At 41.8% G+C, this 20,956-nt stretch overlaps 1 protein-coding gene across 5 annotated transcripts in view; it reads left to right on the top strand.

Annotated features, from left to right (window-relative positions):
• The window catches only part of LOC116940453 (uncharacterized), a 393,679-nt gene that overhangs the window by 288,684 nt on the left and 84,039 nt on the right, over window positions 1-20,956 (top strand). For all 5 annotated transcript variants that reach the window (XM_076056201.1, XM_076056147.1, XM_076055989.1 and 2 more), the window contains exons 48-49: window positions 11,591-11,614; window positions 20,816-20,860. In XM_076056201.1, coding sequence (XP_075912316.1) covers window positions 11,591-11,614; window positions 20,816-20,860 — 69 coding nt within the window. The remainder of the gene's footprint in view (window positions 1-11,590; window positions 11,615-20,815; window positions 20,861-20,956) is intronic.

Below are 20,956 nucleotides of genomic sequence, written 5' to 3'. Positions count from 1 at the left end.
CCCATTGGGGTTGTTGTATATGTGGGTGTGTGAAAATTGATGAAAAGTAATGAAAATTAAATGAAATTCGAAATTTGCATAATTAATCCAAAATTATGTTAATTTGTGTAATTATGCATATAACTATGCTAATTAGAGAGGTAATCGTATTAATTTATACGAGTGGGTGTGGTTGTGTTAATGATAGCCTTTATGATAATCAGGCCCCACCTCGTTGACGAGGTGGGGTTATCAATCAGGATAACGCAATCAATCGTGTGCAGTTACGCTAGTGTCAATTTGGCCTCATTGTCTAACTTCGTATTATTGATCAGCATAATACATGGATTATCGCTTTAACACTCTCCGAGTGTTCATATTTTAGGTCCCAGGTTCATATCATTCGCTTTAGTTTAATGAGTGTGGATTGGTGTGTTTATAGTTTAGGTTCCTGAGTTCATATCTCATTGCAGGATACAGATCTTATGCAAAAATTTCAGGAAAGAATCACACGACCACTTCTGTATTAATCAATTTATTTTCTATTTAAGCCTTAACTATAATATGTATGTGAACTCTCAATCTCGGAACTTCAACACGGTATCCACACGGTATCAAGACAGTATCATCAACGACTGTACGATTTCACTTTGATAACACATGGACCCCGCATGAAGCGATTGTTGTTAGTGAAAGAGAGAGTTATTAGAACATGCAAATGCTATACTAAACAAAAACCGTAACTTTATAATGAATGATTATACTTGAATTGTTCCCGCAGTATCGCACTCGTTATTGATCATTGATTATATGCAACCCTTATCACGTTGTTAGCACACTGGGTCACGGAACAGGTGATTATTCTGTAGAGTACGCGAGTACGTGCGGCGATTACAAACGAAAGGTACTTTAAAGATTATACGATAAGAAAAACAATTAAAACAGTTATTATTCTCAAAGGCACAAATCTCAACAGATAAATCGGCAGATTATCTGACTACATAATGGCTTGGAGTAAGGGCATGCGATGGGGTGCTCCTTTCTCCTGAAGATCTTACCTGATACCAAGTTTTCATTAATTGTGGACCAGATCGCCTGATGAGGATCTGGTGGGACACACCCTTCCCCACAAGAGCGTGGCTCTACGGGAGGTGTCAAAAAGTCAATTCGTATTGATGGATCTGTTGAATATTTATGCGATTAAGAGTACAGCCCACTAAATAGTAAAGAGGACAACTATGGATATACTTATAACGACGGGTGGTTGTCACTCGGTCTCGTTGTGACGCCTTCACAGCCACTGATGGCCGATAGACTTGAGTGTTGGCTTCTGGTTAAGGACCTGTGTATGTTTGAGTGACATGAATTGTTTTGAATAGTCAGTGTTCGGAGTCGATCTTTGTGTCAAACAGACGCCTGCTTGTCGTGTGGTGAGGGGGCGTGCGCGTCATACGTATCAGTCGATTCGGCGGTCACTGTGTTGAACGGATTTAGATGTCGTCGATACGCTGCTGCAGTTCAGGACGCGGTCGGTAGATAGCGCCACAGCTCGCTCACAGCGTGCACGGTGGTTGAGTGTTGACCCGGGTGCGCACTCGGCTGGCGATGCACGGTGTGCACGCAGTCTCGTCGCCAAACAGCGACCCTCACCACCCCGGCGGCAGCAGAGACCTCCGCGTCGGCAGAGGCTGACCCACGCAGGGGCGAGTTGAGCTGTCAAGCGGGTCTTGCCCGCCTGCAGAGGAGATGGGGAGCCGCTCCGATGAGTCGAGCCCCCGATGGCCGGTTCCGGTGAGCCGATCGAACTCAGCTGAGTTCCGATGAACTGCAGATGAGTCGAGCCGACCCGCTGGACGTAGCTCGCTCCTGAGTCGACCCCCCTGGTCGAACTAACGTTTCAATGTTCAGGATCCTTTTTTTATGCCCAAAAATCCCTTCACTCGGACCCTGCCCACAAGGCGGGGTTTCTTCCGATTTTTGCTGTGTCAGGGTTTGTCCGTATGTATCTGCGTCCGTGTGTGTGTCAGTGTGTGTCAGTGTGTGTTCTTGTGTACATCACCCACGGCATATTCCGTTGTCACCCTCCTTTCATAAAACCCACAAGTAAAACAATCAAATGTTATAAATTGTCTCGAAGGCGCCTCTCTGTCTGGGTACACAACCTGGAGGGAGGGGCGATATTCCCTCCGACTTTCACCGACACACAAAGAAACGGTTAAGGTTTTTAAAGTTAACATTTATCCCTCACAGTTTCACAGTTATGCTCTGTATGTAACCCAAGGTCTGGGTTAGTTTCCGTTGTGGTATTGTACTTAATGTCAAGGGAAGGTTTTTTCCTCGAGCGTATACACACTCCTACCCCGCGCTGCGGGGATACAAAGACGGCCAGAATCTCCCTTTCTCTCCAACCTTGGGTTTAACACCGCCCAAGTCATTATGCAGTTTATGTTTTGTGTAAGCCTCGGTGAATGGTGCCAACACGAATGTTAAGTAGGAAATAATGCACTGTGAATTTTATTAAGCCTGGTGTTTTCGCTGAAATGCGTTGACACTCTAAGGTCCCGCCCTTATTCTCTTTTCAGTCTCTCTACACTCTTTGGCCCTCACTCTCTCTAGCGCGTGGTGGCCGCTGTTTTCACTGACGCCGCCAATTCAAGGCCTCATTAATTTCCATCACTCCGTGTAGGTGAGGGCGGGTTAGCCTTGGAATCAGTTCTGGTTTTCGTCTGCCTCTCAGCACTTGGTCTGTGACCTCTGATCCCGGGATTTATCTAATTTGATGGCCTGTCTAGCCCCGGCTTGCTGTTGTTAGGTTGGTTGGTTGTTCCTGGCTTTTTGCCTACGTTTGCAGTTTGCTGCGCTTATTTTTTCTTTCCTCTCCAACCTTATATCCACTCTGCTCATTATTCGCTCATGTCTGGGTTAGAACATGCATGTTGACTTCGGAAAACCTGATTGTTATAGGCTTTGGGTCAAGTCGTATAGAAATTATTAAAATATGAAAATAGATTTGATATTAAACCAATAGACGGGTGATGGTTACATTGACGTAGCTGGTGGCAGGGTTCAATTGAAGTGGGTGTGAAGATCAATAACTTTAGCCTACCCTGTCGTTAAATTCCGACTTCCAGTTACTTTAATAGTAATGTAGAACCAATCAGCTTTTTGACTGAATTATATCTAGGCTAACGCAAACTCCCAGTGACCCTGGCTTGGTGTGTTTACGTCAGCCCCTTGAAATCCGCTGTGCTCTGCTCTCTATCTGCTCCCTCTGACCCTGGGAGGGCTCTTAATGTCAAAATCGTGTTAGTGGGTCATGGTAAAGATAACCTCCACATGCCATGCGGAGGCCTGGTTTGGTGTTTTTATTCATTATTATTTAAAAAAAACAATAGAAACATGTATCTATATGTATCGGAAAATTACCTGTTAACATTAAGATGGAAAAGGGGCCTAGATACAACAGAGTGCCCTCAGTTTGTTTGTAGAAAGTTCCATTCCAAGTGAAGTATGTATTGGTTAAACAGTGTCTCACCAGGGGGGGTACCTCAGTGTTTAGTCCTTGATGAACCAAGTCTTCAATGATTGCGATTGTGTCAGGTACAGGAACCTTGGTGAATAAGGAAACTACATCAAAACTGACAAGCAGGTCGTCTGGGGACAGGGAAATACCCTTGATTGTCGATACCAGGTGAGTATAATTTTGTACCGCAGAGGTGGTTTTTCCAGTGAAAGGACGCAGGATTTCAGACAAAAAATGAGCCAGTTTGTAGGTGGGGGAGTTGATAGTAGAGACGATGGGATGAAGGGGTGTGTCTACTTTATGTATTTTTGGTAAGCCATATAATCTTGGTGGGCTGGCAGCAGAAGGTTTCAACGAAAACTGTTTAGATTGATCAATTAATGCGGTTGAATCAGAAATTATTTTGTTGGTTTGTGTGACGAGGCTGTTGGTGGGATCTCTTTTTATTTTTGGATAACTACCATCGTCGAGTAATTCTTTAATTTTGTTGTTGTATTCTATTTTATCCATGATGACAGTAGCATTGCCCTTGTCAGCTGAGAGGACTACAATGTCATCCCTCTTTTTTATTTATATAATTCAAAACGCTCATCTTTGCTGAGGTTGCTAGCTGGCATCTTAGCGTTTTTGAGGGTTGCAGCGATTTCAGATCTTGCTACGTATGCAGCGATGTGACCCAGGCCCCTGAGAGCAACGTCTACTTGGGCAATTATATCATTAACTGGTATGTGTTTAGGTGTGACTGCAAAGTTTAGACCTTTAGCTAAAACGGGTTTCAGACCATCGGAAATAGAACTGTTACTGCGATTAATTACGACTTTGTTAACGTCTAACTTTTTGGTGTGTGGATCCGGTCTTTTGTTGAAGAGGAGGTTAAATTTGGAAATCAGGTTGTCCTTACATTTGGTCGACATAGTAGCAGCTGAAGATGCAGCTGAAGAGCCATCTGGCTACCATGAGATATTCGTTCATGAGGTTATCCACATATACAAGCACAGAGACAATTTCAACCGAGAAGATGGATTCTGGCTTAGCAATCATTGGAAACATTTGATTAATCATTTCAGGTTTTAATTGATTGTTCACGCTTACAGTGGCTTTCAGACAGCATACATTAATTTTTCTTCTCCCCCCTCCTCTTTTCAGAACATAGATGGACTAGTCCTTCTAAATAAACTGCCAAATCGCTGCGCGTGGTGCTGACGTTTTTATAAATAAATAAATACACCGTTTAAAAGTAAATAAATTAATGCAAACCGACACACCTGATAACGACCGTTTGTGTTATGGTCGAAACGTCGTGAGAATTTTTATTGTTTTATATATTTTATTATTTTATTGTTTCCCTTCAATGTGACTTTACCGAAAGAGCTAAGAATATGAATTACTGCAGTCACGAAAGCTTTAAATAAAAATTCAACCGCCTCTACGGGGAGGGTTTCCACATAACTTTAAGATCCTTCAACAAACTCCGGGATAAGAAGGACAACCTGATTTCCAAATTTAACCTCCTCTTCAACAAAAGACCGGATCCACACACCAAAAAGTTAGACGTTAACAAAGTCGTAATTAATCGCAGTAACAGTTCTATTTCCGATGGTCTGAAATCCGTTTTTGCTAAAGGTCTAAACTTTGCAGTCACACCTAAACACATACCAGTTAATGATATAATTGCCCAAGTAGACGTTGCTCTCAGGGGCCTGGGTCACATCGCTGCAGACGTAGCAAGATCTGAAATCGCTGCAACCCTCAAAAACGCTAAGATGCCAGCTAGCAACCTCAGCAAAGATGAGCGTTTTGAATTATATAAATTAAAAAAGAGGGATGACATTGTAGTACTCTCAGCTGACAAGGGCAATGCTACTGTCATCATGGATAAAATAGAATACAACAACAAAATTAAAGAATTACTCGACGATGGTAGTTATACAAAAATAAAAAGAGATCGCACCAACAGTCTCGTCACACAAACCAACAAAATAATTTCTGATTCAACCGCATTAATTGATCAATCTAAACAGTTTTCGTTGAAACCTGCTGCCAGGCCACCAAGATCATGCGGCTTACCAAAAATACATAAAGTAGTCACACCCCTTCGTCCCATCGTCTCTACTATCAACTCCCCCACCTACAAACTGGCTCGTTTTTTGTCTGAAATCCTGCGTCCTTTCACAGGAAAAACCACCTCTGCGGTACAAAATTCTACTCACCTGGTATCGACAATCAAGGGTATTTCCCTGTCCCCAGACGACCTGCTTGTCAGTTTTGATGTAGTTTCCTTATTCACCAAGGTTCCTGTACCTGACACCATCGCAATCATTGAAGACTTGGTTCATCAAGGACTAAACACTGAGGTACCCCCCTGGTGAGACACTGTTTAACCAATACATACTTCACTTGGAATGGAACTTTCTACAAACAAACTGAGGGCACCCCAATGGGCTCCCCCCTATCTCCGGTTTTAGCTAACATTTTCATGGAGAAATTTGAGACCCACGCCATCCAGACTGCCACTCTGCGCCCAACCTTATGGAAGAGGTACGTGGATGACACTTTTGTCATCTGGCCACATGGCCGGCCTGCTCTAGACCAATTCTTCGACCACATCAATTACATACACCCAGCCATCAGATTTACCATGGAAGTCGAAAAAGATGGCAAGCTACCTTTTCTGGATGTCCTAATAAAAAAGAGACCTGATGGTTCAATGAGCCACTCTGTCTACAGGAAAGCTACCCATATGGACGCTTATCTGAAACCGGATTCCCACCACCATCCATCACAGAAGAATTATCTCATCAAGACTCTGTACCATAGAGCCCAATGCATATCCGACCAGGAACACATAGGCAGTGAACTCAAGCATGTACACCAAGCTCTTAAGGCTAATGGTTACTCCGACTATACAATCTGCAAAGCTATCACTCAAACCATGAAGAAGGACCCTCTTGAGGAGCCTTTCAAAACCATCACTTTACCCTACATTGCGGGGATCACAAAAAATATCTCCAAAATCTTGAATAAACACAAGATCCAGGTCCGTTTCAACACATTACATAAAATCCGTGATCTGGTTCCGTCTGTAAAAGATGTGATTCCGGACATACAGTACCCTGGTGTCTACAAACTAAGTTGCCTCTGTGGTAGTAGTTACATTGGAGAAACCAAACGCAATGTCTCGGACCGCATTCGTGAACACAAAGCAGACCTTAAACACGGTAGGACCAACACCTCGGCCGTGGCAGATCACTGTTATAATTCAGTGGGCTCACATGACATTAACTTCTCCAAGACAGAGGTGTTTTGCAAACCATGAGAGATTCGTTAATGAGGCTATCCACATATACAAGCACAGAGACAATTTCAACCGAGAAGATGGATTCTGGCTTAGCAATCATTGGAAATATTTGATTAACCATTTCAGGTCTTAATTGATTGTTCACACTTACAGTGGCTTTCAGACAGCATACATTAATTTTTCGTCTCCCCCCTCCTCTTTTCAGAACATAGATGGACTAGTCCTTCTAAATAAACTGTCAAATCGCTGCAAGTGGTGCTAACGTTTTTTATAAATAAATACACCGTTTAAAAATTAATTAATTAATGCGAACCGACACACCTGATGACGACCGTTTGTGTTATGGTCGAAACGTCTTGATAATTTTTATTGTTTTATATATAATCTTATTATTTTATTGTTTCCCTTCAACGTGACTTTACCGAAAGAGCTAAGAATATGAATTACTGCAGTCACGAAAGCTTTAAATGTTTTATATATTTTTTATTATTTTATTGTTTCCCTTCAACGTGACTTTACCGAAAGAGCTAAGAATATGTAATGAGCCGTCCAGTTTCTTCAACACAACAAGGTGCTCCACATGGGCTCATCAAGGGAGATATTACATCTACTTGCAAAATCTCTTCCACCGTCTGCTGAACATGTGGTCTTTCCACTAGCCCCATCCTATAAATATTAAAGTGAATTGACTGTGCGTCGCCTGTATCGATGTGAAGGGGTGGGGGGGGGGGTCACGTGGTTGGGATCCAGATCCTTCCCGAGGGTTCTGGAAAGTGGTCGTGGCCAGGGGCGGAGCCAGCCACGCCACACAGAATTTAAGCCGGGTTCCGAGAGGGACCAGGGTTGTTGTTGTTCATCCTGGAATAAACCTTCGTTTATATTCTAAGTTCTACGTTCAACGAGTCTCCAACACGTGGACCTGGACCCAAGCTGTTGGTGCCGGTCTGTAGTAGCTAGTTACGTTGTAATTAGTGTAGTTAGCCTGGTGGTCACCACCATAGGTTGTTATTCTGTTAAGGGGAAGTTACCCCGTGTGCTGGAGTTAAATAAATGTGTTGTCTCCGTGTCTACATCTGCAACTCAGTCGAACTCACTACACTTGCATTAAGTGATGTTTATTGGATTTGAAGTATAGGTCCAGTGCAAATCAAAGAGTAGAATAATGAAGTGGGTTTACTCTGACAGTGTTTCATTAGTAGCTGATCTTTAAGCAGTGTCACAGTGGTAGAATGATGGCTTCAACAATTTGCAGGCGCAATCCAGTAGGAAAACAATGTTTCGAAAAAAACCCTACTTTCTTCAAGATACGATCAATTTGGGGTTGGAATGTAAATCCTATTTTTTTACACACTTCATTTGTTCAATGATTTTGTTTCTAATATCTTTAAAAGGTGAAGGGAATTCAACTGGATTAAAAAAAAATATAATAGCATGATATTAGTTTTTTGGGGATTTAGGAGCAATTTTAGTGATTACAATTGTTATTCAACTAAGTGGAAATCATGTCGGAGATTGTTTGACTTTGTTTGCAGATTTACTAGCATGACAGTGTGATCGGCAAAGATATTTAGTTTTGAGTGATTTAAGTTGAGTCCAAGACTATTTGAATATAAGGAGAACAGAATCGGACCCTTTCTTAATTTTATGTGTGGACAAGATGTTCTGAAAGGTAACCCTTGAACCATTTTATTATACTGTCTGAATTTTTCAATTGATGTAGTCTTGGGAGTACAATATCAAGTCAATGAATAGTGCACAGCAGTAGTGGCCTTTATGCAGGTTGCTTAAGAAAAAAAGAAATACATCCATCATAGCTGTGGTGGTACAGTAATCCTCTCAAAAACCACTGGCTACTGTGCAGTTTGTGAATTAAGTATATTTACAAATATTTTAGTAACTGGTGAAAGAACAGAGATTGGTTTATATTTATTATGGTCTTTTGGGTGCCATTTTCATATCCTGGACAAATAAGAGCAAATTCTGCTCATGGAAATGAACCTTCGGTGAGTGAAAGGTTGAAAATGTGTGCGAGGGGTTTGTAGATAAGATCTGCCACAGCCACAAGTGCATATCCAGGTAACTTGTCTTCTCCCATGGATGACCATGTTATCGTTAATGCTAGTGTATGTAGTACATCCAGTTCAGATAATGGGACTAAACGGGAAGTATGGTCGAAGACTTTCACTCACATTTTTAGGGTTTGTGTTATAAGAGGTAGAAGTGAGTGATGTGAACAGTGGTGTATTCAGAGATATGTTACTCGAGTGTTTTGTCAAAGATATGTCCCGCTGATCCAAAATGAGAATTACATACATTTACAAAGTCTTGTGAGCAGTTTTTTGTCATCCTGTAAGATCTTTTTTTAGTCGAAAATGTTTTGCTTCCCTTTGTTTTCAGTTGAATTGGATGTTTGCCAGAAAAGTCTTGGATTTTTTTGTGAATTGAGAATAGTTTTATAATATGAAATTTAGCATATCTTATTTTCCCAGTATATTTATTTCTTAGAGTTCTATAGGTAATCCAGTCAGGGAAGTTGTTTGATGTTTTTTGCATTATTCCAGGATATATCTATAGTTTTCATTCATTCAGAAATGTTTGGATCAAACCACGGAGGATGATCACCCTTTATGCTGAACCTTTTTTAAAGGGGGCATGTTTGTCAATTACTTTTATAAATTGGTTCTTTAAATATATCCAAGCATTTTCTAAAACTAAAATTTTGCTCACCATATCCCAGTCAAAATGTAAAAGTATATTCTATAATCCAGCGCTCATCCCAGTACAGGCAACACAGAGGGTCAGTTAATGGTTAACTGCCTGAATTACTTCTTCACAAAGGGTGGCTAAGCACACACACTGATAATAGCATTGGGGATGCCATTGTGGCGGTCACAAAAGCAGAACAAGCCTGGGCATGTGTATAACTCATTGATTACATCATCAGCACCTGCACTACATCAGGGATGGGGATAAGGTCATTGGGGTAGTAGGTGATTGGCCAAGAGAGTTGAAGGGGAGAGGCAGGAAAAGGATGAAAGGATCGGGGTGAACCAGGTCTTTATGCCAGGTGACTCTGCATATGTTGGACTGTTCAATAAACATCCATAAAGAACAACCACGCATCTGGAACGTATCTACTAGGACATAAATGATGGCTGGATTACTTCCACTGTCTATGGCCAATTATTTTATGTTCAAGAAGGTTGGTTGTATTCCATGGCCCCAGGGATGTTCTAGAAGAGGGCTTGAGAGAAGCGAGTTAATTTACAGCAGTAGATAATGTGCCATTGTAGTATACTCTTTGGTTCTATTGGGTAAAGTCACGTAGGTGTAGTACTCAACGGGAAAATGTGGAGTCCGTGAATCAAGAAAAGAGAGACAGAATATGGGAGAAAAGAGGTAGAAGCAGATGTATTTGTGTGGTGGAAGAAAATTTGGCACCTGGAAAGAATTGTCCTGTCTCTGCAAAGGATGAAAGGAAAAGTGCTTCTGCAAGTTTTGTAGGGATTCTTGAAAAGCAGGTAGAATTGTAAATGTTACAGTCCTTGAATTTTAGAGATTTGAAGATTATAGTTTAACGTCTCATGATTAGTAATGTTCTTTTGAAATAGCAAGAAGTCCGTGAATGTTCCAGCAGTGATATGCAGATGAAGATGTTGTTGTAGCTTTATGACCCACCTCTACTGAAATCTGTGAAATTAGCTTTAGTTCAATAGATTCCTCTAGGATAAATACAGATTTAGATTCTAAGATGTACTCCAATTTTTTTCTGCATAAACAGTTTAGGACTGGATAGAGATATTTCCAGCAATATACTCCCGCACCAATTTATTTTCCTTGCAACAGACAAATGTTAAATTCTGCCATCTCTTCGTTATATAATTCTAAGGGGCTATGTGTGGAAGGTGTATATCAAATTATTATCCAGCATATTCCACCAAACATTGCTATGCATTCTGAGATTACCCAGAATTTATATACGATGCAAACGTGTGAACACCACAGCATAAAAAGATCATAGAAAGTGACGCGAGTCATATATAGGGTGTTGTCAGTACATTTGATTTAAAAAGCATGTCACAAACGCCCCCCTGCCCAGCAGCACCCCTTTTTGGTCTGCCAAGGGGTGCTGTATTCTAGCCTGGATATGCATATCACATAAAGTTGCTGTTTCCAGCAGTTCATACTTTAATAGACGTGACACCCATCACCTCATACACTGTGCAACATTCAATTGATTATTATGCTTCCAGTGAATAGTCTAGGTTTCTTACTGCACTTTCTGTAGCCACTCTCTCCCCTTCTCACGGGACTTGTTGTAGTATTGTGACATCACTCTTTACATTTGTATGAGTCATGTTTGTAAACATGATACTGTTTTAAACAGATAAAACATAAGAATTCAATAAAATATGCTTATAATGTCAAAGCACATTTCACATTGCATATTGTACCACTAATAGTTGTGAGTGTAAATATATATTAGCGTACAAGCTTCTATGCTGTTATTATTTAAGTACAGTATTGACAAATGTGTTATTTCGTACCAGAAATACTAGTTTAAGGTTGTGGAATTGATTGGTTGATTTTAGACCTTCAAGGAATAATTTTTGTTTTGGTAATATTGCAAAGTTAATGTAACATGGCTAGCCTAGCAATATATCATTGGTTTGTCATTTTGACTACCATTTTCTATTATTGTTTTGATATCGTTTTCACATTATGTTTTTTTGTCCCATTCAAATTATTGTTATTTCTAACTACGTTGATATACTTTATTGTTTTATTAGGTGTCTGGAAATCCAGGATCTGAGGTAAGTGAGCACATTTTTTGTATATTTATAGGTACAGTGAGGGAAAAAAGTATTTGATCCCCTGCTGATTTTGTACATTTGCCCACTGACAAAGAAATGATCATTCCATAATTTTAATGGTAGGTTTATTTGAACAGTGAGAGACAGAATAACAACAACAAAATCTAGAAAAAGGCATGTCAAAAATGTTATAAATTGATTTGAATTTTAATGAGGGAAATAAGTATTTGACCCCTCTGAAAAACATGACTTAGTACTTGGTGGCAAAAGCCTTGTTGGCAATCACAGAGGTCAGACGTTTCTTGTAGTTGGCCACCAGGTTTGCACACATCTCAGGAGGGATTTTGTCCCACTCCTCTTTGCAGATTTTCTCCAAGTCATTAAGGTTTCGAGGCTGACGTTTGGCAACTCGATCCTTCAGCTCCCTCCACAGATTTTCTATGGGATTAAAGTCTGGAGAATGGCTAGGCCACTCCAGGACCTTAATGTGCTTCTTCTTGAGCCACTCCATTGTTGCCTTGGCCGTGTGTTTTGGGTCATTGTCATGCTGGAATACCCATCCACGACCCAATTTTCAATGCCCTGGCGGAGGGAAGGAGGTTCTCACCCAAGATTTGACGGTACATGGCCCCGTCCATCGTCCCTGTGATGCGGTGAAGTTGTCCTGTCCACTTAGCAGAAAAAACACCCCCAAAGCATAATGTTTTCACCTCCATGTTTGACGGTGGGGATGGTGTTCTTGGGGTCATAGGCAGCATTCCTCCTCCTCCAAACACGGCGAGTTGAGTTGATGCCAAAGAGCTCCATTTTGGTCTCATCTGACCACAACACTTTCACCCAGTTGTCCTCTGAATCATTCAGATGTTCATTGGCAAACTTCAGACGGGCATGTATATGTGCTTTCTTGAGCAGGGGGACCTTGCGGGCGCTGCAGGATTTCAGTCCTTCACGGCGTAGTGTGTTACCAAATGTTTTCTTGGTGACTATGGTCCCAGCTGCCTTCAGATTATTGACAAGATCCTCCCGTGTAGTTCTGGGCTGATTCCTCACCGTTCTCATCATTGCAATTCCACGAGGTGAGATCTTGCATGGAGCCCCAGGCCGAGGGAGATTGACAGTTCTTTTGTGTTTCTTCCATTTGCGAATAATCGCACCAACTGTTGTCACCTTTCGATTTAAAGCTTTCGTGACTGCAAGGATTAATCTTCTTTGGTTCTTTCGGTAAAGTCACGTAGAATGAGAATAAAATAATAAAATGAAACATTTTAGCTCTGTCGTCCCGACAGGTTTGTTCCTTTCACCTGAAGAAGGCCACTTGTGTTGTGGCCGAAACGTCGTGAGAATTTTATTGTTTTATTTTATTATTTTATTCTCATTCTACGTGACTTTACCGAAAGAACCAAAGAAGATGTTGTCACCTTCTCACCAAGCTGCTTGGCAATGGTCTTGTAGCCCATTCCTGCCTTGTGTAGGTCTACAGTCTTGTCCCTGACATCCTTGGAGAGCTCTTTGGTCTTGGCCATGGTGGAGAGTTTGGAATTTGATTGATTGATTGCTTCTGTGGACAGGTGTCTTTTATACAGGTAACAAGCTGAGATTATGAGAACTCCCTTTAAGAGTGTGCTCCTAATCTCAGCTCGTTACCTGTATAAAAGACACCTGGGAGCTAGAAATCTTTCTGATTGAGGGGGGGTCAAATACTTGTTTCCCTCATTAAAATGCAAATCAATTTATAACATTTTTGACATGCCTTTTTCTGGATTTTTTGTTGTTATTCTGTCTCTCACTGTTCAAATAAACCTACCATTAAAATTATAGACTGATCATTTCTTTGTCAGTGGGCAAACGTACAAAATCAGCAGGGGATCAAATACTTTTTTCCCTCACTGTATATTGTCAAACGAAGCAGGATGGAAAAGCTAACATTTTTGGAATGTATTACAGTTCAATGCTAGTTTTTTTTTTTTTAAAACAATCCAAGGAACAAGTAGACTCCTAGATGACAGTCATGTGTTAGCGGTATTCTACAGAAATTGACATTTAACGTTTTAATGGCTTGGCTGTCGTTCAGATGGAAGATGGAGACATCACACTTGGAAGCATTTTGGTTCCAATTTATTTTGAGGGTTTTCAAGTGTCCTCTATTCTCCAGGCTCGCAGGACTTGCGCGATGTAATCCGGATACGTGAACTTGCAATAGGATGTCGCTAGAATGTTACTGGTATATAGATTGAACAGTACTGGGGCAAGAACAGATCCCTGCAGCAGTCCATTCACTTTTCATGGGCTGCTGGCAGCTTCAAGGTAGACGGTTAACCATCGGTCGCCTAGCATTCATTTGATGAGTCATTTTTTTGGGCGGCAAGGCACAGTTGTCACAAGCTTTAGCAGAAGACTATTTCACCATATGGTAATGTATACTGAGGAGAGGTCGACAAATGCTCTTGCTGTTGTGAGTGGACATTTGAAGCCTGGCTCAATGTGGCTTGTCAAAGCAAGCACTTGATTGCAGACATTTTTAGCCGATTCTGAACCTGGCTTGGTTAAAATATATTTCTGAATACAATGTTTGTGTTATACATTTTTTTAAGTGAATTAGTGGATTTATACAGAAATTCTGGAAGTCTTCACAAGCAATGCCATTATGTCACAACACCTCACCATAGCTTACTTGTTAAAGATCTTAAAACTGCTGCATTAACAACCTCCGATATCACCTTTTGCATTGTCAAACCATTTTTTCCTCTTGGCCGCAAACCTCTGGCTACCATCTTTATTGGCTCTGAAATGGTTCTTCTAAAAACGTGCGATATCCATAAACTAGGCTTTGTGTACTATAGCATTAAAGAAAATCTGCAATGCTTTGATGATGTTATATTCTGAACTTCCAAGTTGCATACTGTATGCTGCCATGATAATCCTATCCTCCCTGAAGAGTCGATATTTCAAGTTAAGCTCTCAGACACTAACAGTAAGAGGAACGTTAGTTTAGCCTCATACACTTATATGTGAAATGTTCTGTTTAATAATGGGTTTGTAGTCAAACAAAACACCCACTGTGCTAACAAGTTTAGGACCAGATTATCATATTAATGAAGTATAATTTCATCAACACATTAGTAAAGTTGTACCGATGTCTCCATTCACAATAATTAGGAATATCACAAAGGTCACATTTTGGCATTAAATCTTTCGACCTCCTCTTACAGCCACTTGGCTTTTTCACATTACTACATACTGTATCTTGGATATGATTTGAAAATTCATCCAGTGATAGTACCATCTCATACACACCTTTGAAAACGGCAAGCGGAAACCATCTTAATATATTCCGCAGTACTGGCCCCAGAACTCCGATATGGAGTGTGGTAAGTGCAAAGTGGAAATGAGGCAGAAGGATCAAATAAGAAGGATGGAACTTGAGCCAGGGGTTTTCCCTTGGGTACAGAATTTAAACACGATCAAACTATTTTTCACTCTAGGGGTGAATTCTGGGTATCTCGAAATAAAATAATGTTAGCTAATTGACATTCAAACTTTACATTAACCAGCAGCATTTGTTGAAGCGAACACAAAACCAGTTGTATCTTTGTAAATACCCCAAACATTACCAGTTACTGGCACGGGTCACAAACGTGTGCAGAGACGGTTTAGAGGCAGTCCCTTAGGGAGTGGGTGCCCCTGCCACCTGGCCTACCCTGCCCTCTACCCATAATCCCTCATTTAATCTCTGAACTACGGAAGGGTGCATTGTGGACTTCGCCACCTTACAGTAAAACGTATATATTTATAAATAGTAATGAAAACAAGGGAATGGTTCCAGCAAGGACAGCCACAAAACTATGTTTAGCTTTTCTCCTTTCTGTCCTGCTGTTTAGTTATCTACGTAACATTTCGTGTTAATTATTCACATACGCGAGACATAATTAACAAAAACATTACTTTATTGTTCCCATGGGCCTCACGCGTGCCTTGAGGTGCTGCTGTTGTGGAGCTAAACTTCATAGACTGGACCAACATGAACAATGATTTCCATGTTTGGGCTCCAGTCGTAATAAAGAATCATGCCAGGATTGTGCCAGCATCCCACTAGTGGAGCTTTGGGGGCACAGAAAATGTCTCGCTAGTTAGTGCAGCTCTGAGATCCACGAGCAGGTGCATGTTATTCCTGCTGCTGGCTCTTTCGTCACTTGACAGCAGAGGTGGGAATCTTCAACTTTAAATGCATGCACATGGTTACACCCATAGCACCTCTGCTGCTACGTGGCCGAGGCATCCAGAGAGAGAGTACAAGGTCACCCTAAACCTCTCTCTTCCCCTGCTTAATCAGCGCTGCACTCCAGAGCCTGTATTGTGCAGGGGCCAAGGATTACAGTGCTCACTGTGTATACGCACACAGCCTCGTGCTAAAATTCACCACAGCCTAAGGCGTGCTTCACTCTGTATCCCAACTGCACTTCTGCTGAAGGGTACATTCCACACCGCACAAACAGGCCACTCTGCACATCACCATACAACCAAAGACGCCTATCAGCAAACAACTTGAGCAGCCCATTGGAAGATAGCCCCCACCTCATCAGCAAATAATAATTATCTGTGGCACATGTCGGCTGACAGTTCTCATGGTGTTTCAAGCTACTACCGCGTATCAGCAAACAGTTCAGCATCGCCTTGCAGCCCACACCACACATCTGCTCAAAAGCCTTCACCATGAGGCACCTTACAGCGCTTCAGTTCACAGCAGCCCCACTCACAACCTGCATGAGTCACGAGAGTGGGACTGCTTTGCATACCCGAGCAGACGCACTCGGCCCCTCCGCAGAAGCAGGGGAGGAGACTTATGGACACATCAGCACGGCACACTTCACCAAAGAGACAGGTCTCCAAAGGCCGTCTACAGCCATTTCTTATCGCCCTCATTAATCTGCATTTCCAGCAGCTCAAGGGCAACCCTGGTGGTCTGCCATAGCCACTGCAACTCAGGCCTATATAGATACCACGAAAGGAGCCACCCAACGTTGGCCATTTTCCTGTGAGATTGCTGGTGCCGACATGGATGCCACCCAACAATGTCGGCCACTTGCCCGCTAGGTGCTGTGGAGGACATCGAACAGCACCAGCTGAGTGACTGCACAGTTTCTGGTACAAGGAAGATGATACTACCATGTTCCACCATGGAGAAGAGGAGTTCCAGCTCTGAGAGTTCATCATACAGGACACCATGGAGAAGCAGGACCCTCGGTCAAAGTCGACAAAGGACAACTACGTGAACTCATGAACCAGGCTGTCCATGAGGAACTATGCAACTGTGCAACATGGGAAAGTTGGGCCAGATGGGAATTGGTGTCCTGCTCAGGATTGGGGGTGAGACAAGCACTGGTACGATGAGGAAAATACCAGAAGATGACAGCTGCCTTAGGACACCATCAATACCTTGAGAAAAAGGATACACCAGAAACTCAGACTGCCTCAGCAGGAATATCAGGAATCAACTGACACTTACATAATGTTACAAGGCACATACCTGTAAGCAATTAAATGCTGCCCCTTCTGGAGTTCGTATGTCAACAGATCACACAGGAATGAACCAAGCTGACTAAAACAGCCCATCCCATGAGAAACTTCTTCTCAAGTTATGCATTGGAAGTTCAGAATCAACGCTGGAAGAGAAACCTCAGCATTGCTGTTCAAGGCACAGCAGTTGGCTCCACATCTGGTTATACGGATCCAAATTGGCAACAAGTTCCAAGGCGGTTTTGAACACTCTGCCCATTGAAGGACATCCTTTTGAGTAAGGATCTCCCAAAATGCCTCAAGAAGGTAGATGATGCCAAGCAGGAGCCCACTAGGTCCCTTTGTTATTTTTGCCTCAGGTCTTTTTACTCAGCAAAACATTCGTCACATGGTGTCCTTTATGTCCAGCATACAAGTCCCATTTTGTCCATCCCAATAAAAAAGACCCAAGACGAAATGGTCCCAATGGCATGACTAACAGGGCAGAAACCGCAAAGACAAGCGCCAGTGACCCTGACGGTACCTGGAAAAACAGACAGTCCACCCCAATCTCCTACGTACATTCAGCTATCAATTCCGCACTTCAACAGAAGACTTATCAAAGATCCATCCCTATGCGCTGTGACAACACAATGGCAGTGGCAATCAATTACTGCCACGGTTTCAGCCCCACATGAAAGAATAATGGGAGCTTCTCAGCAGGGCGGAGTCTCACCAAATGACTGCAAGTGACCCACCTGGTGGGAATTGACAAGATTGTCACCAATGCACTCAGCCAGGGGTCGATTGATCCATGGGATTGGCATCTACATCCCATTGTTGACATTTTTACAACATTGCTTCAGTACACTTCAAATTGTCCTTCATGTCGACCAACAACCACCAGCGTCTGCTTCCGTGCCATTGGAGCACTGGCAGTCGATGCGTTCATGGTGCCATGGACCAGCAGCAATCTGTATGCCTTCCTATCTTGGACTGATACCCCGGGTTACCCCGGGTCATCGCCAAAATCAGAAGGTAAAGGAAGTCCATGCTTCTAATAAGACCTGCTGTGCCAGCCAACCTGGACTCTAACAGCCTGGGAGCACCTCTTGAGTTAGCACGACATCATCTATCCAGATGCGAGGCATTTTCAGCTGACTAACTAGAGAGGGTAAGGCTCTCCACACCAAGGATTCTCAGAGGAGGTGCAGGCACTCCAAAAATTAAGAAAGCCTTCCACAGGCCACGTGTATACCAGACATTGGGGAGTGTTCGCTCACTGGCGTGGCCTCTTTTAAAGAATGCCTCTCGGCTATTTTAGCTTTCCATGACCGTGTCAACAACATGCTTTTTGTATTTTTCGTTTGTTGTCCTTCCCCCACACCTCCGATTAGCACAGTTGGCTACATATGGTGTGAATAAGATCAACAAATGCTAGTAGGCTCTGCATCTATGCTGTCAAGACCGATAAGGGATGTCACTCTGGAAAAACCATGTCTTCCATCTTCGGTCTCTACTTGGGATCGTGTTAGATGTTCTTATGCTGTCTTTTTTTTTTAAACAATGGCCATGCCCTCAGAACATCTCTTATCCCTAAAAGCAGTGTTTCTGGTGGCAATTACATTGGCCAGAAGGGTGGTGGAACTCCAGGCACCTCTAGTTCACCCTCTCTTCATATACTTTTAGTCTGACAATGTAGTTCTGTCAATATCACCCCAGTTCTTGCCGAAGGTGACTTCTACATTCCACTAGCAGCAGTAATTACATCTCCGGACACTGCCCTGCACCGTTTACCTCAGAAAGACAGAGGACCTTACACATCCTTGATGTGGCTAGTGCTTTCAAATAATACTTACAAAGGACTTCCAGTTGGCACAAATCTCAACAACTGTTCGAGGTCTATTTATTTTTGGTATAGCCCTGTGAGCCATTCGGCTAACAGGGCTATTCCGTCTGTCCAATATAGCATCTGCCACATAAACAATCCGATATACACCTTCTGTTGATAATTTAGGTAATGCTTCTTTAGTGCAAGATACTAGTTTTTATTTTATTTTGTGTACTGTACCAAATCTTACTGTAATGTTTTGCTTTTGCAAAATACGGGCTAATTTGTCAGTTACTCCTGAGATATATGGAATTTTAATTGTTTTAACAATCTGATCGCTTTCAGCAGTATTGCTTTGCAATCGTGATTTGGCATTCAGTGCTCTGTTAATTTGAGCATTATTGTAGCCATTCTGTCATAGTGCTTCTTTAACGTGTTAAAGAAGCACGTGTTAAAGAAGCACTACAGACGGGACGTAACATCAGCATAAGACTAAAAGAACATCAAAGAAATATTAAATTATCTCAAACACAACTGTCGGCAGTGGCAGAACATGCTTGTCAACAAGGACACTCAATTGATTTTGATAACGTTGAAGTGTTGTGTAAAACTAATTATTACTGGCAAAGACTAATTAGAGAATCCATTGAAATTGAGATAAATAGAAATAACTTTCATCGCTCTGACAGCTACAGGCTTAGTGTGGCTTGGAAGCGTATTATTAAATAATACATATTACAATTGCTTATAGGAGAAACACATACTAATTAACGGATTACTAACGTAGCATATAATCACAATAACACACATTACAACTAATTACTAATCTACAACTCATTCCTAATCATAACCATTGACTGATTACCAATCGATTATATAATTACAATACCCCCCCCCCCCCTCGGCCTCAAATCACTGCACCTGAAATGAGTTAAATGATGACGTCACCCTGCTGCTCTATTTAAGACCGGGAGCAAGCGAGGGCTTTACCATTCTGGCGAATTGCCCGATGATGCTGGATGTAATTACCAGCAAAACGTCGTACTCAAACTGTAAATGTTGTGGATTCACTCTTCAACACACCGGTGGGCAAAAGTAGTGAACTATTTGTCTTTTGTCAACGTGACACTTTTTTGCTGATTGGCCGTGTCGGGTGGTGGAGGGTTACGACACATTTATAAATAACGCGATCTAACCCAAAAACCTTTATTATGAATAATATTGGTCGCGAAAGCCTACGTGTTAAACTGACCATATAAATAACCCAACCGGCAATGTATACCCATTATTATTTATATTAACCCCCCCCACATCGATCAAGAAGTGCTCACAAGTGCCGTCATCACATCTACCCCTCTATTTAAGGATCGAAACAGGAGGATGTCTTCACAAATCTAGCTGTCGCCTGATGAAGTTAGTTGTAATCACTGGCGAAACGTCATACTCAGATTCTGAATGTTGTAGCTTTGCTCTCCAACACACCGGTGTTGCTGTACTATCGAATTGGCATGTTCTGTTTACATGAAAAACCTTACTAATTGTCTGTGTCAGGTGGTGGTGGGTTTATAGACACATTCATATATTTAAGCGATCTACCCCAAAAAGAACCTGTATTATAGATGATATTGGTCGCGAAAGCCTATGTGTTAAAAAGCAATACATCTGTCAATTATATCAATGCTCCTAAATGTCAGAATTTCGAAAAATATATATAAAAAATGTATCAACCCCAGCCATCTTAACCTCGTCAGACCAGAAAACTTAACTTCTAAAATGTCTAATATACTTGTGCATAATTTCTCCTCATCACTGATGTAAGTTATTTTAACAGTGTATGTTTTACATTGTTTGGTTTTTGGGGTTTATTCTCATTTTAGCTGACTGCAAATATAACAAGATCAATGGCGACCATGTCTCCTGATGTAAGTTGCACTGAATACCACACGAACAAGGGTGAATATGTTTCACATTAAAGCTGTTCCACACAATATGCTTTTCAAAATTGGATATTATTATTT

Source organism: Petromyzon marinus, chromosome 1 (genome assembly GCF_048934315.1).
Source record: "Petromyzon marinus isolate PM22_M1 ecotype Great Lakes invasive population chromosome 1, UKy_Petmar_22M1.pri1.0, whole genome shotgun sequence".
Lineage (NCBI taxonomy): Eukaryota > Metazoa > Chordata > Hyperoartia > Petromyzontiformes > Petromyzontidae > Petromyzon > Petromyzon marinus.
This window is presented reverse-complemented; position numbering and strand designations above follow the sequence as displayed.